General features: G+C 35.4%; 1 protein-coding gene across 2 annotated transcripts in view; it reads right to left on the bottom strand.

Moving 5' to 3' along the window:
* LRPPRC (leucine rich pentatricopeptide repeat containing) overlaps positions 1–17,493 on the bottom strand; it is a 95,193-nt gene that overhangs the window by 62,022 nt on the left and 15,678 nt on the right. For both annotated transcript variants that reach the window (XM_076334448.1, XM_076334449.1), the window contains exons 5-14: positions 17,355–17,413; positions 16,536–16,622; positions 15,926–16,052; positions 14,714–14,858; positions 13,798–13,940; positions 13,406–13,511; positions 13,217–13,324; positions 7,165–7,283; positions 6,440–6,533; positions 2,538–2,607 (exon numbers count right to left, since the gene is read on the bottom strand). In XM_076334448.1, the coding sequence (XP_076190563.1) occupies positions 2,538–2,607; positions 6,440–6,533; positions 7,165–7,283; positions 13,217–13,324; positions 13,406–13,511; positions 13,798–13,940; positions 14,714–14,858; positions 15,926–16,052; positions 16,536–16,622; positions 17,355–17,413 (1,058 nt within the window). The remainder of the gene's footprint in view (positions 1–2,537; positions 2,608–6,439; positions 6,534–7,164; positions 7,284–13,216; positions 13,325–13,405; positions 13,512–13,797; positions 13,941–14,713; positions 14,859–15,925; positions 16,053–16,535; positions 16,623–17,354; positions 17,414–17,493) is intronic.

Genomic DNA, 17,493 nt, shown 5'->3' with positions numbered 1-17,493 from the left:
ACAGAAAACAAAACAAAACATAGAACTCTAATTTCTCCCTTCATAGAACAGGACAGAACTTGATGGAGAGCACTCCTCTCTACATCATCAGGTTACAACCAAAGATCAAATGTTAACCAGTTCACTAAAGTATAAAAAACCCGACATATTCCTATAATTTGTAGAATATCAGAATTCTCACTAGAAGCTATAACTTTTCAACAACTATAAAGCAGCATTAACCTAGACAAGGCTAAGAGAACAAAAAAGTATGACCTTATTTTATCTTCCTATAATTCTCATATGGGGAAAATAATACGTCAGTCTGAACAGCTGCATATAAACTTGCTAGCATTCATAGAAGTTTAGGATTTTATTTAGGAGGTTCAAGCCTATGAAACATTTATTCTTTTTGTGCAACTGCCACTTGTATTTGAAAACGAGTCAATGCAGGTCCACGCCAGGGCAGGGCTGGGGGGAGAAATGCTATCTGTGAGGTTAGTTAAGCTTTCCTGGGTGAACTCGTTCCACCACTGACAGCATGACAATGAACTGCAGATATCAAATGCATCAATTTCCTAAAGTACTTGACTCTGAAATAGTAATGGTACATCAGGCAGATAGAATGGGAATACTTCGAAGCAGTTACTAGAGAAGAGTAGCTTCAACAGAAATCGATAAACTAGTCTGCCACAGACATTGTTCACATGTCCCTGGTGTCCATACCCTGTACTTTTGTACGCCAGTCCTAAACTCCGCTCATTTGAACATTCAAGACTTGCATTTAGTCATAAAATTTTGCTGTGGACTTTACAAAAGGTACAAATATTCTTTTCTTCTATCCTATCATACCCTCAAGCTTCATTTTCAGGCTGTTCTAGCCATTAAGTTTAAAAATAGAAAAGGAAACATGAATTTGCAGGTTTTCAGAAACAATATAAAGGTGAAATTTGGGCACAGCCAGCCTTGTACATAGTATCTGAAGCCAGGTAGCAATAAAGGCAAACGAGAGATTAATATTAAAGAAATAAAAAAACTTATGCCACACTTAGAAGTGGCAAGGAGAGCGGGGAAACAGTAAGCTGAAGTAAAAAAAAAACAAAAAAACCACACAACAAAAAAACCCACCAAAACCCCCCAACCTTAATTTCCCTCAGAATTCCAAGTTTTTAGCCCAAATGTCCGATAACTAGAGAAATCACAACAGTAGTAACTGTTCCACCACTGCGGAGAGTATGATTCTTCATCAGCTAGTTTTCACAATACAAGCTGATAACATTTTAAAGATACTTTAAATCACATTCTGAACACCTGCACAACTGTCCAATGGTAGGGGTATTTTATGCTAGCACTGGTTGTCTGTGGTAGACATTGGTATGGCTTCCTTTCTAGTGCAAGTCCTACTTCAATTGAATATTTATCTATACTTACAGAGAGAAAACGTTTCAAAAATCTGTTACCTTAATTAATACATCTGAAACGGATGATTCTGGGGCTGACTACTCAAAGGAATAGTAAAATACCCCTATTGGATCTAAAACATTATTTCACTTATCCCTTGGATGTCAAGGTCAGCTAGGGCCTAGGTAACAAACCCAATTTGAACACTGGTTTGCTTTCTCTCCTTTTGCCATGGTAGAGCAGGATCAGCTAGATAGAACTTGCAATTTACTAGGAAATTATTTTGGTCATATTCAGCCAATACGTTTTACTAATACCCAACCTAAACATAGTTATAGCTCATAGCCATTACAAAATTTTAGAAAATAACTTAGTCAACAAAATCAGCCTTCAGACTCTGGTCCTGAGTAATATTAAGTGACTGCTCTGGTTCCCAGTGGTGTAGGTATGCTGCAGAAAAACCCCATTCACAGTCCTAAATGTTTGACTGGGGCAAACAGTGAATGATAGAAATGCTTAATTCACATATACTTCCACAAGCTTAAGACAACCCTGCAAGTTAGCAAGGAACCCTCCTTGCAAAACGGGACCGTATGGCTGTGAATACAAAGTCATGGCAATGTAGCACAATACTAGGTGTTAAATGTGAGCATTCGGGAGTTGTATTAACCCAGAGGGCACAGAAAGCTATCAGATGTAGTAGAATATGCCTGGCTCCTACCGGTATTTCATCTTCATTAAGTACCCATTTACTTTAATCTTAATAGTGATCATATTTAGGGAAATCTTACATTAGCATAGCAGTTTATAAACAAAAGTGAATAAAGGTAAAACCCCGAATGTTTACTACCCGAGAAGTTTATATACTGTCAAATACCACAGAACAAACAAGAACAGCGAAGTTCTTTTTAATCTACTATATATAATGCTTCAAAGGTATGCTCATATATAGCAGAGGCAAGGAAACCAGGGAGAGCAGAGAGGAACAAAGATATCCTCAGATCTGCTAGAGCTGGAATCCTACTTTTAAATTTTCAAACATGGGGGGGGGGGGGGGGGGGGGGGGAGAAGACTGCACAGACTTGTGCTCAAGGCGGCAAAAAAAGAGGGAACTTTGCTACAGAGGAAAAAAAGAGGTATTCATACAGCAACCTTACCTTTTAAAACCCAAAATGAGGCTGTTTCTAAACTGACGAATATCAATAGGAGGTGTGCTTGCTGAAGACACTGTAAATGAAAGAAATGTTTCTAAATAGTCATTGTAAAAAAAAACCCCTGAACTGCAACACGTCAGTAGGTCGTGTAAATAGGGTGTCATTAGAAGAACTATTTCGTTAGTTTAGTAAATGCTGACAAACTTTTGTAAATCAAAATTTCAAATACCAGGGTATTTGAAACAGTCCTGGTTTTATCAGCTCCAAATCTGCTCCATTTCCAAAGGGATCAAATATTCTAAGAGAGAGATTTTTCCCTCTTCATTGCCTTTAATGTCAATAGTTAATACATCTGTCTTTTACACAAATTAGTAATAGGAGTAAGCATCTTATCTGTAAAAAAGTACAAGACTGACGAAAATACTATGTCCCAAAAAGCAATACAAAACCCAAACAATCCTAATCAAGAAAACTTGAGATATTAGTGCTGGAACAAAAAAGATCCATCAGAGGCAAATGGTTTGCTAATTGTTTCAGACTGAATACCTGCCCTAAAATAGGCTTTACAATTTTGCCTTCTACTTTTTTTTTTAATTTAAAAAAAAAAAAAAAAAAGACACTTTCTTAGGTGTTTGCTTCTGCTGGTGTAAATTGCCTGACAAGAAAGAAAAAGTAGTTCCATCTGAAGTGCTAGCCACTGAATTAAGTTAAACATAAGGGTAAAAACAGAGAAAGATACACAGTTCTAAATGTTGATATTTACAGCATTGGTTCAACACAAAGGAAACTGTAAAATTATTTAAAATTAGATGTCCCTGAGAGTTCATTTACAGTTATGCCCTATGTCCTCATCTTTACATCATTTCTTGGCTAAATATTCCAAATCATACTACCTTCTTCCTTTAGAATTGCTGTTTCTCATTCCAGCACTGTAGTCCAGCAAATAAAAAAAATACAGTAGTAGATGCATTTAAGTCCTGTATGAAGTTGTTATCATCTGACTTCACGATCACAATAGAATTAACCCCTGTAAAAACCTGAATGCACTGGGCCCTTTCAGCAAGGGCTGCAATATGGTATATGGTAGAAGAGAACTGAAATAAAAACACCAGCTCTATAGGAACCTGGGAAATAAAAGGCAGGAACAACATGCTAAAACCACTCCTTAGTCTAACTCCAGGCATTTAGAAAATTAAAAGTTTTAAATGTTGGAATGTTTATTTTTGTTTGAAAATCTCAGGTAAAGTTGGTTTCCAGAAACCCTCAATACAAATCCTCCTCCAGTGGTATATTAAACTTTTTGCTCATAAAAAATGAGCAGAAAAGCATCTTAGTATGCTCAGCTGCTGCTGACAATTGGCAACCTGGTTTCCTTAGCAACAAACAAGTCTGAGAAAATCAAGAGGCTGACAATGAAGTGGAATGGAACGGCATGATAAAGGGAAAAAGCGGCTCTCATGTACCCCGCCTTATGCGCCCAGATTCCTCAGCTGATGCTTCGTAGTTTTCATCTTGTCAGTAGCAGAAATCTATATGTTAGAAGGTATGAGAAGCTGAATCAATACACCTAGAAAGCAACCAGCACTAATAATCAACCTTTGCCTCCCCTGACTACACTGATGAGACATTCTTGAACTATTTTCCGTCCTGCATCTATTTTTCCCTCTTTGTAATACTGCAAAAGGAGCCAAGTAAAAAAAAAAAAAAAAAATCAGCTGTTTAATATCTGTGCCTTATCATTACATAGGTGCTAATTAGATTTACTAGCATTCATTTCAGCTTGGTAAACTATTTACAGGAGTACCTTCCTTTAAAGCTCAAGTTCAAAAGAAATTTTGTATGTCTCCATGAATTATTAACCCTAGTCTTTGTAAACAGAAATACCACTACAAGATTTAAATTCAACACACAGACAACAGCTAAGTAATACACTATGTGAGACTAATTTCATGACAGTAAGACAGAATGCAGCCTACTATATGTGCCTGTATCATACTTTTGATATCATATACATGTACCATATACCAGGCACACACATTTGTGCCTTATAACACATTAAAACCTGACTATTTCAGTTATCCAAAATGAGCGTGCAGGGGTGGGTCTACTTTTTCATGTAGGAGGAAAAAACCCCCACTATTTCACTATCCAGAAGAAACTTCATTGCTCCTAATAAATACTTATCCTTTCAAAAAAATTTCAAAGTTATTTTAGGTACTTCATTTTTCATGGTTAATTTTTTCTTTGTAATAAGAACAAACAAAATAATGGCAGAATGTAAGGTGAATCTTAAAGATTCACTAATTGATAAACCTCCAATACAAAAATTAAATCACTGATTAGTAACTACTCACTTAATTTTCTCATTTTCAGCACAACAGCTTCCCAGGGTCATGGTGTATAGACTACATATTTCTACATTTGTTAAATAATAGTTAATGACAACTGCAGCAAAAGACTGCTTAAGCTTTTCCATGAACCTTGGACACATAAAACTGTTTAAAAAAAAAAGAGATTTTTCTGTATCAGATTTAGTCCAAATTCAGATGTTTTATTGTTGTCTCAGTATATTAGGCAAATAAAAACTGTATTTGTTTTAAATTTTGAAAAGAAACATATTCCTACTTAACCAAGCAAATCATCCCATCCCATACATTCAGTAATGATGTATATTAACTTTTTGTGCTGTTTTTGGCTGAGATAGAGTTAATTTTCTTCACAGTAGCCACTATGGGGCTATGTTTTAGATTTGTGCTGAAAACAGTGTTGATAATACAGGGATGTTTTCATTATTGCTGAGCAGTGCTTACACAGTCAAGGCCTTTTCTGCTTCTCACACCACCTCACCAGCGAGTAGGCTGGGGGGGCACAAGAAGTTGGGAGGGGACACAGCCGGGACAGCTGACCCCAACTGACCAAAAGGATATTCCACACCATGTGACGTCATGCTCAGCATATAAAGCTGGGGGAAGAAGAAGGAAGGGGGGGACGTTCGGAGCGATAGCATTTTGTCTTCCCAAGTAACTGTTACACGTGATGGAGCCCTGCTTTCCTGGGGATGGCTGAACACCTGCCTGCCGATGGGAAGGAGTGAATGAATTCCTTGTTTTGCTTTGCCTGCGTGCATGGTTTTTGCTTTACCTATTAAACTGTCTTTATCATCTCAACCCAGGAGTTTTTTCACTTTTACTCTTTCGATTCTCTCCTCCATCCCACCAGGGGGGAGTGAGCAAGCGGCTGTGTGGTGCTTAGCTGCCGGCTGGGGTTAAACCACGACACTTTTGCAAGCACTGAGCATCAGAACAATCTTTGGAGAAAACTCTTAAGAAGTGATTAATTCATGCTGTCAAAATTTCATCATCTAATTAACTCATCAGATTTATACACAACTTCCATGACCAACAGATCAGCAGAGCACTCTCAGGTTAACATCAGTGCCAATCAGTTCTTTAAAGTTGGTTCTTTCATTAATAATTCTGTAGTACTTCAGAGCCATAATGTTAGACTAGCATCCTGTTGTAATTGATGCTGCAAACAAAAACAATCTCCGCACCAACAACTTAACAGTCATTGTGCAAGGCAAATCGTTTCCTTAAGCCCTCTAAGTACAAGAGGATCAGAATCCTATCACAATCACAGCAAAGCTGTGATTTGTAAATATCTTATATGTAAATCTTACGGCCAGGTTCAATACTAAAAAAGAATTTAATCATGGTATGTTGTCCAGAATTGGTAGTTTCAAACAGTCTGACATCTCATCACAGAGGACCTCACATAATAGAAGTTTTGCTCAAGTTTCCCACATATATTTAAACCTCATGTATTAATACATGTAAATCTCTTAGCTACAACCAATCAACACTACCACCAAGTATGTAGTAACATTCAACATGAAAAATACTTACATAGAGAAAGAACATTGTTCAGTCTTCCATTTGCTGCTTCATATCTTATTTCTGCTACAGAGAGTCCAACACTTTCAAACAGGCAGTCATTTTTCTAGAGATAAAGCAATCAGTCATTGGAAGTACACACAAAGAAGACCTTCTGATACTTTGTATTTTTAAACGCTTCCTTCCCAAAGAACACTGGCATTCTTGTATTGATAGCTGTTGAGAACATAGAAGGTGCTCTACAGAAGTAGACATGGCTAGCCAGAGAAGTTGCTACTGATCCAAAATTATGCAGCTTTTGTATTGAAATCAAATCGCAAGAAACAAAGTTACCAGAGGCAGAAAGAGTGGGACAGTTAAACTCAGTCTGCAATTCTGAATTCTTTCGCAAGTAAAAAAAAAACCTGCACCAGAAACAACTGTAATACTTCTAATCCCCAATAAAAAAGGGACATCATTCATTTATTTAGTTTTCCACTTCAGGAAACAAGGCTAGTAAGTCTTGAGCAAAATATTTTGGTTAGCTCTGAAAAGGAGAAAGAAACGAAGCCAGAGAAAGACATGGTAAACAAACCATCAGTGCAACAAGTGTTTCAAAAGTAATCTAAATATTCTGAACAGGCTTCATCATACCAAGTTCATGTTTAGAGCACTACTGGGATCTAAAGCCTTCACAAAGAACACAAAAAAACAAGCCATGCAATAGTCATTTTTATGAATTGTAAATGTAAACTCACCTTCAGCTGGGTACGGGCAGTTTCACTAGTAGCAAAATTTTTAAAAACATAGTCTGTGTATGTTTCTGTATCAAGTTCCACCCCCAACTCGTGCATCACTTTGAGGACCTCAAAGATACCTATCAAGGCAAAATTGGCAATGCTAAGCATTTCAGAAAAATGAAAACTTGATACTCAACATTTAAAAATAAATGTTGCTTTTCAAAAAAAGGACTTGTCTCCTCAATTTCCCTCCTTGAAATTGCCATGCAAATTCCTGCATTTTTATTTTAGGTGTAAATAAAGTTCTTAGTTGTGAAACTTAAAATAGATTTACTAAACTTCCTGTTCTGTGCTGTACTATCAAAACCATGAAATTCTTGGCTAGTTTGGAAGTTGCTAGTATACAAAGTTATTTTCTAACACAGTAACTATATGACAGTTACTTTTAGTCATGTTTGCAAAACATCTTTTAGAGCTATATATCAAAATGTCCATATTATTGTGCATAAAAAAAAAATCTGAAAATTTGGTGTAAAGTATATAATCAAATTCAAGATACAAATGCATTCTTCAATACATAATACATTCTTACTTAGCTTTATTCCCAGTATCCAACCCTGGTTAGCAAGGCAAGCTTTCAAGATTTGTCTCTAGATTTGTTTAAAACAAATCACATTTTTGTAAGCAAATAGGTTGATTTGACTCTATCAACACATCAGCTTCAAACTGGAAATTCAGAGAAAGGCTGGAGTCTCCCAAGCCCCAGTGAGGCTACATTATAACTTTTACAGGGTTCAGATCAATTCACACAACTACTGTATATTACTACTGTAGATACGCATTTGAAGACAACAGATACCAAATCTTAATAATTCAGCAATTCGAGTGTAGAGTTTTAGAGTATACGTCATGCTTTTTAATTGCTCACACTCTTCTTATTTGCAGAAACTTCTTACAGTAACCCTAGCCAGCAAACTCTGAACCCCTGTCAAAACCAATACAGGTATTATCATTTTTTGCTGGTCTAAAAATGATTTGTCAGTTGCTGCAGGACACCAGTACCAAACAGCATATGTTTTTTTCAACTTGCATTTCATACTTATTACTTTAAAAATGTAAAGTTTCCCAAAGTCCCTGTCTCTGCCCTGGAGTGCCACCTATGGAAAAGTGACACTTCCATGAATATTTTATGCAGTGCACTATGGTGCAAATAATCAAATGTGAATTCCCTTTGAGCACTTGAAAATACATGCAGGCAAGTCACACTAGATTAAAGTCGCATCATCTGTTCGAGTTTGCCTTAAACAAAACTCTGATTTTGGCCCAGAATCTGCAAAAATATGAATAAAGAATTAATTACAGTAAGTCTTTCTTGATACCTTTCAAATTTTGACAGCTAGTTTCTATTTCATGTTTTCAACTTCCCAGAAAATACATTAAGTCCTCTTATGCTGAAACCTTTTCAAACATAACTGTATCTGTATCACTAGAAAGTAGTTTGAAGACCAAGAACTAGATAATGTAGTGAATAAGGTGTGGTGAACTCAGGAGATTTGAGTTCAAATTTGTATCTAGAACAGAGTAGAAAAATAGGCTTATTAAGCATCCCCATTCCCTAGTAGACATTTGTCAGAAATGTCTACTAGGGCACAGTTCCCAAGTAGGAAAGGGCACGTATGAAGATTAGAACACCAGCACAACAGTGAGATGCAGAATAAGGAGGAATACCAGTAACAATACTGCACATAGACAAATTAATTGCAAACTTAAAAAAAATGCTGCCACAGAGTTCCTCATTTCTAAGATGGCTGATGTACAACTTGTTGGGGGAATAGAAGATTAATGAAAACCAACACAGAATCCTACAATTTTGCATACATTTTCTACCTCATCGAGTGAACTACTTCATTATCACATAAATATCTTCCACAATACAAAGCAGTGAAACGCTCCCACTTCAATCAAAATACTATAAAATTGTCAAATACGTGCATGAAATAGGACTTGAGCATTCTGTGTGCGGACTTTTAGGAATTCTTTGCTCCTCCTATTGGAAAACACACTAACCTCTTCTCTCTCCCCAAACCAAAGAAAAGACTAAAGAGAGAGACAAAAGCGCAGTCACATTTATCTAGAACACTAGTCTCCCAAACTTTTTTGAGAGCACACCCCCAATACATGTATATTTATTTAGCCATTATACACATGTACTACTGTACTGATATATTATGCACATTATATAACATACACAAAAATACAAAGTAAAAAAGGATGAAATATTTATTTATTTATTAACAGCCCACTCACACCCCAATGGATTGCCCTGCACATCCCACTTTGGAGACCACTGATCCAGAAGACTGGGTATGACTAAAACCCACAGTAAAGTCTTCCAGCCATCTCCCTGCTTGATCAGTAACAGGTTTTTGAGATCTTGGGCTGAGATACGTAAGGACCACAGGAGCTGAGTATTTAAAAACAAATAACTGAGTGAGTGGAAAGAGGACAGAAACAGGCAATAAAACACAGCCAAACTTCTGTTCTCCTTTTTGTCAATACTGGAAACAGCACTCAAACACCCCAACAGAACAGATTCTAGCCTCGAATCAGTATATCCAAGAACAAATACCAGAGATTAATTACAAGATCGTCATAATATTTCTGTGGTAGAGCAGAGCAACTTGCTGCTTTTCAAGAAGTGAAAAGTGAGACTTGCATTTCAGTCCACCTTTCATTTCCTAAGTTTCTCACAATAAGTCGTGCCTTCTTCCTAAAGCAGTCCCATCAGAACAGGGGGGATTTCTAAGGCAGTTACGTACAGTTCTACATGTGCAAGGGCAGTAAAATTGGGCTTTAAGCAGTTTTCTAAGAAAAAAACCCAAAACCTCCAGTTTGAAAAGTGAGGTCACATTCAGGAAAACGACATAATATTTAACATATTTTTGCTGTGCTGTTAATTTCAGATGCACTCAGTTCTTTGCCAGAAAAGTCTGTCTACAAAACAGTATTTCAAGCAGTTACTTTGTGAAATCACCATCCTTATTCCTCTCTGGACTCAGACTCTTATTTCCCAAAGTAAAAATTGAATTATCGTTCACTAACCACGCTTTGTGTATATAACAACAGTTTAGTAGAAAATCAAAGTGAGATACACAACTGACTTTTGAAAACTGTCTTTAAAAATAACATGATTATACAAAGATGAAGGGGAGCTATAAAATACTCAGTCACAAGTGTAAGTCAAACATTTCTGCTTATTTACACTAGGCCCTCCTGTTTTTAGTGTTTAATCTGATACAAGATGAATCTCAGTGCCAGTAATAGTTTCAGACACACCGCATATCGATCTTTTAAGCCCTCCAAGCACTTTCCATTCCTAAAAGCATAACAGCATTTACTTAAATAAATACTAGGGAAATAATTAATTATCAACTTAGAGAACAGATGCACATAAAAGCAAGAATGCCCCATCTGAAATTATTTGCCTGTGTAAAATGACTGAAAAGAGCTGTTTGCTATTTCAGAGTGGTTAAGTTCTCTACAGCATATTTAAAAGTGACCTTGCTTAGTTTCATTCCTCTTAGCCACCACTTCACTGCTACTTTTTTTTCAAACTCAATTCCATAATACAGAAGTTAAGGAATTTCCTTCGATATCCAGTGTCAGCTTTTGTTATAATAAACATTAAACAAACATATAATTAAACATTGCTGCTAGTTATGTAATTGTTTGGGTCACATTATACATACTTATTCAGACATTTGTACCCTGCAGTTCTAGATAGGTTGTTGCTTATATTCTGTGTTCTTTAATGATTATTTAGTCCACTGTCTACATCCTACCAGATTTTTAATAGTTTTTCCTCAAAGTTCTTTTCCATTTCCAGCCTCACCTATACTGAGATGCAAAGTTACACGCATTAGGCCGGTCATTACTACTTTGTAGAGAAAGGAATTGCCACCTCATTTTTGGTATGAGATGCGATACAGTGTCTATCTACGCTTTTGTTCACACAGCTGTTATTTTTTGCTGCTAGAAAGCACCATTCTGTTCATTTACTATCTGCTGTCATGTTTAGGTTCTCACTGCAGCACTATTCTTTGCTCTATTTTTTCTATGATACAATTTCCGGGTGGGTGGGTTTCCCCCCCCCCCCTTACTTTCTTTCAAGCATATTGGTTGTATTTTTAGATAGTGGATCTCATTTACTCATTTTTATTATTATTAAATTCCGAAAAATGAACATAAGCTTACACATGGGAAAGAACAAGACAACTTGTTTCACTGCAGCAAGAATAATTCCACTGATTCTTCACTGCAGAAGAAATTGCTTAGGTATCACCTTCTGTATTTTAAGAATTGCAAAATCACTGACTTTTATAGGTATGCACACAGGAGTAACATTCCCACTTGATAATTCAAACTCGGAGACTAAGTACCAGGTTACAAAAATGTGTTTGCAAATCCACAGTATTATCATACAGCCATACAGAAGTTTATGTATCAATGCCTTTGCAGATAGAAGAAAGGCTCTCTAGAAAATGGCAAAGAAAGCCAGTATTGAGGGTTCCTTCATCAGTTTTCTTCTCAATTTGCTTACGTGACTTCCAGCAGCAACTACTAGCCAAAACAGTTGATTTCTACAGTAGGAGTCCAAAATAAGGCAACCTCTGATCTTGCCAAAGGCCAAAAAGAGATATGAAAACTTGTTTCTCTCGACGGTCAGATATTGCTTCAGTTTTGGGAGCTAAGTCTAAATCTAAAAGTACTTCTGGCGTCTCTTATAATTGTGTTAGCGAGGTGAAATTTTCCATGGAATAACAGAAAGCATGTTTTTTCAGTAGGCAGCATCCACATAGAGAAGTATGACATTGATTTCAATTTACTTATTTTTGGCAACATTGTACTTCAAGTAAGTCACAAAGGACCCAACTAAAACAACATTGCCAGACTTTTAAAATATCATAGAACTTTCAAGCATTTGAAAACCTGGGAGAAGATAAACTTGGGAAGTAGTCTAGCAGGAACAGAGCCTAAGGAGTTAATAAAAACTGAATATTGTTTTCAAAAAGGCTTTTCGAAAAAGACTTGAGACATTTTTATAGCCAGAAACAATTAGGGAATACTTGTTTCAGCATTTCTTCCAAACTGGAATGTGACTGTGTATTTAAGATAAAATTGCGATATGAAGAGTCTGCTAAAAGCACTTTTTTTTTGTTTGTGCATTTTGTTTGTCACCCAGTGTCACACTAACAACTCTGCATCTCATTCTAAAGCACATTATACTGTGAGATAAGATGAAAAAGACAGTTTTTTGTTTCCCCAAGGGGGAAGTACTTCTGTTAAAAGCATCTTTTTACAATACCATTCTTTCTGAATTACCAATAACGCAAACCAAAGAATTAGATACTGTACTCTAAAATTTAATATTTGTTCAATTCTTATTCATATCCTGTAGACATCCCCATGTGTAACAGGGGAAAGTATGCTAAATGCTTAAACCTACTTAAGAATCCCAAAAATTGAGCATTTCTGTCCTTCAATCAGTATGCTGTCAGGTCAGGCTCGCACATTCAGCAATGTAAGCTCTCCTGCAGTTTTTATTATTGTAACGAAACTCACATCTGGCTTTAGCAGGTAGATAATAAGAAGTGGGCTTGAAAAAAGGATTGGGTTTGCAGTCCAAGAGAGCTATTATAACATAACCTGATTTTTAAATTCTTCTCTCAGATTTCAGTTTCTTCAAGAGTAAACTCTGTAAAAGGTAATCAGCAGCAAAAAGAACCAGTGGAAGGCAGAAAGAATGTGAAGAGTTAAAAAGATAATTAAACACTCTCTCACATCTTTCTGTGCAAAGGTAGACTTTAAATTTGTAGAACTGTACCATGATTAAGAAAGGAGGTTTTAAAAAAAGTCTTTCTGAAGGCAAAATTGTTTGCAACAAAGACAGACATGCAGCAAGGTCTTAGTTTACTTTGAAGAGTCGGCTGAATCTCATAGCAATGTTTTAATAAAGATTTGTGCGCTAGGTTTGCAATGAAGCTAGAGGAGCATTTATCAGATAACTAACCTTTAAGATTCTTCTCTTTCTGGAACCCAACTAGCAGCGGCCAGGAATAGTGAGGTCTGAGTGGCAAGCCCTCCTCTTTCATCATCTTCATCACATCAATGGCCAACGCTGAAAACATTTAGAAGATAATTAAACAGTGACCAAGTATTTTAAATAAGCATATGTAAAATAACTAAATAAGCAGAGTACCTGGTTTGTTGGCCTCCAAAGCGCAACGCAAAATAAATGGTAACGGTGCTGAGTGCATTTTTGCTTCTTTTAACTCATTACAAAATTGCTTCAGCTTGTTCATGGGCTGCGAAGAATTTCAAAAATTAATTTAATATATTTGTCCATTTCTCAAAATTCTTAAGAATGTCAGATTCTTCTAATATTTAGGAAATGGATATTACGCATGCCAAACACGATTCCTTTGTGAATTTCAATTTACTGTGCAAATTGATATGAAATAATAAAATCCTTCTTTTATTCTTTAAGAACCGTGCAAAAAATCTACTATTCTCCACCTTCACGGTTGCATTAAACTATATAAATATACTGTTATTAGTATATTAAGAAAAAAGTATTACTATTCTGCATACCATATCTCTATTTACACAATGTTGCAAGAAGAAGCTACCCTGGTCCGTATTATCACGTGATAAATGATTAAAAGACTTCAAAATATGGAAACTTATATCTTCGAAGCCATGAGTTACCAGAGTCAAACACAGGTTCATTGCATCTAGCAATTGAAAAACAGAGAATGACAAAATTAAAAAAGTGCATATAACTATTTTCTCATTAAACTACTAAAATTAGTGAAAGCTAGGAAAGTAAATGTTTTACAAGTATCATTAGCATACTTTTAAACATGATTAACCAATCAAATTTGAGACTACCTTTTTCAGAATTTATATTTACCAATGAAATTCACTTTTCCCATTAGAAGACCATGCCAAAAATTACAGAAGCATCACCACTGCAGCATGACAGAAGGATACTAAGAGGAACACATTTCTAAACACATCAAAAAGGAAAAAATGGATGAAGTATAATTAACAGTTATCAATCAGATTACGCACACTGGGATCCAAAAGTGACTTTAACTGTAGTTAAAGAAAACTATATTCAGTGTTTAGTTTCCCTTTTTATGATATTCAGAAAGAGTTGTCACAACAGGAATTACAACAGTGTTGTTTGAAGAAAGGACTCCACGCTTACTGCTTTCCTATAAAATCCTAATGAATTTTAGAAGTTTAAAAAATTGATAGATTAATTTTTGTATGTAAATTATTAAAATTGGTTTATATTTAAATTTTATAAAATGTGATCTAAAGCAGTACAAATGAATCCACAAACTAATGGCAAAAATATTATTTTCCCTAAGTATTCAAGAGACAAAGTATAAAATTACCGATTTTTGCTAACATTATTGGGGGGGGCAGGGGAGAAAAGAAAATGGTTTTCCTCTCCACCGTGAGTAGCAAAACACTGCTGTAGTAACCAAGGACATACCTGGAATTAATTCCCTTTCAAATCTTATGCGTTCTTTAATATCTTCGATGTACTGAGGATATCCAGCCTTGGCAAGGCTAAAAATCACCTGCATCAAAATCCTATCCATAAGGTACCCTTCAGTCTTCTCAACCTCTTCTAGAGTCTGTAAACCAGAACAAATTTAACTTTCATAAACTCCAAAGTGACTCAAAACAGAATACATTAAAATTAAATAAATAATAATTAAAAAAAAAAAAAAAATCACAAAAAGCTGGGGTTTTTTCCTTTTTTAAAACCATGGGTTTAGATACATGGAATATGGTAGAGAGAATACCTAAGATCCATAGAGAGGGCCTCAAACACCCTTACACCGTAAAAAGAAAAAGGGACAGATAAAAGGGATATAATAGATAGTTCCTCTCTAACATCTAATAATATTTGAAAACACCAGAGGTATTCCCATTGAGAGATGACTTTCAAAAGAAATTACTTTGAAAAGGGGAGAATGATTAATCAAACTTTTTGATAGTGTTTGGAAGAAGGTTGGTCGATGAAGATTTGTTTAATTTGTAAGTCACAGAACAATATTGTTTCCCACATCCTCTTCCTTGATTTGGTCTTCTCCATCTGATACTACTTATTAAACTCAAACCAATTTTCTTTTCTCATTCCTTTCCGAATATTTCTTTGATTTAAAAAAAAGTAAGAGAGAATACTTGAAAAAAATCAGCTACACAAAGGGCTCTAAGGCAGCATTATCTTATCCACACTTCATGAATACCTAAGTTGTTGGCATGAACTCTCAAGAAAAAATCAGTTTTACTGGAAAGATTCTGTGGCTTCAATGGGAACCAAAGAATGGCTCACTAGGAGCAGAAAAATCAAGGTTTGCTTTTTATTTTAGAAATAAATATATAAATATCTCACATGCATTATTTGTCTCCTTAAAAAAAAAAAGAATTATTAAATCACTCACTAGCAAACATTATCTTCTCAGAGTGAAAGGCAACTATCAAAAGACAAGTATTTTTCATAAAGTATGAAACTGCTTTCAATTAACCAGCTATTCAGATGCAAAAAAAAAGAAAAAAAAATTGTTTAATTGCTGCAGACTAGGAGGAAACAAGTTATAAAATTCAGTATTATTCCTCCTGCATGGATAGTAAGCATTCCAAAGTTAAATCAAACAAAAGATCAAACACGTTGTATTTAAACTCAGACTTGCAATACCTTTTTGATGCTACCAGCATCACCCTTTTCAGCGTACACATTCAGCAGTGATAAATAGGTGTCTGGACCTGGTTCAACACCAGCCATCCTCATCACTGAAAGGATATTTTCTGCACTCTTCATATCTCTAAAGGAATTCAAAAGAAAGACCCTCAGTAGACTTAATTGTAATAATGTTTCTCGTGACTTCCACATTTCCTCATTAATTAGAATTGGAAACAAAGACTGCAACAAGCATAGCGGAAGTTATTTTAAGTAAGTAAATCCTGAAAAGTGAAAGTGCAAATCTTTTAATTATTGTATTACTTAAAATACTCTTTCAACTTTAACAGTTGAAAAAGTTCAAAACTAAGCACAGCAAATTTCTTTTTCAAACAGTACAAAAGTACAGTAATTTATCTTGAAAATTCAAGATTTTCAGACACAAAAAAAATCTAGTTCTTTTGTTAAATAGCCCTGTTTTGCTTCAAAAATGTATAAAAAGACAGTCTTCTATACATTATTATTCAAACCATCACACTATTCTGCAGCATGTAATTTTTCTATACAGTATCACTTTATATTGTACAAAGCTAGAAGAAAACAAAAGAAAAAAGGTATTAAACTTTACCCTGATCTCGCATGACCTTTCACAAGGCTACTGAAAACTGCCTCAGTGATTGGGAGATCTTTGTTCTTCATAAATCCAAGAATCTTACTGCAAAATACAAGACAGTGAATGATTAAATTTTTTTTTCCTTTGAAAAGACATACCGAGCTATTGCTGCTCTGCTGGAGAAGTACTGTATCATCAAACAAAACCAAATCCTGATCTCACTGAGCAATTACATTTGGGGATGCCGCATAATATGCTCATAATTTGGTCATTTTCATTTTTTCAGATGAATTGTATTTGTTACTGAAATACGCAGACACAAGGGCGGGGCTGGGCTTTTTTATTTTTATCTTCCTTTTTCTTACTACTTATGCCCAGCAATCACACTGTTGCAACTTAACCTTGCTAAAATTAAAATGTTAGACAGATATCCAGCAAGCCCTGCGTAACAACAACAAAAACCAGAATTACTACTATTTGCGCCTTAGCCCACTTTGTTCTCAAATGCCTTTCCCAGTAGCCATTTTCTTACATAGGCACTAAGCCTTCATAACCTCACACTTTTTCACGCTGGCTCTAGAAATGACAAAACAAGTTATTTTCTGAGCAACTTGAATATAATTTGATTTGAACACACTGGTCTGTCACTTATTTTTATTTTGCTTAAGTCTCTAAGAAACTGCTCTGCAGTGTTTGGTTAAAATTTACTTAAACCCCCTCTTTGCTTTGCTCAATTTAGAAGAATTACACTGAAATTAACTTTAACTTTAATGGTAGGGAATATGAGAAACAGATTTTGTGGAAATCACTTTAAACATAAATGCAAAAGAATACCTCGCTCCTTCAATGTCACCCTCATTGCAGTAAGCAGCAATCAACCTTTGATATGTAACCTACAGAAAACAAAAAGGGGAAGTTAATGATTTCCATCCAATAAATGGATACTACTATTAAGAATGAAAACACCACAAAA

Source organism: Aptenodytes patagonicus, chromosome 3 (assembly GCF_965638725.1).
Source record: "Aptenodytes patagonicus chromosome 3, bAptPat1.pri.cur, whole genome shotgun sequence".
NCBI lineage: Eukaryota > Metazoa > Chordata > Aves > Sphenisciformes > Spheniscidae > Aptenodytes > Aptenodytes patagonicus.
This window is presented reverse-complemented; position numbering and strand designations above follow the sequence as displayed.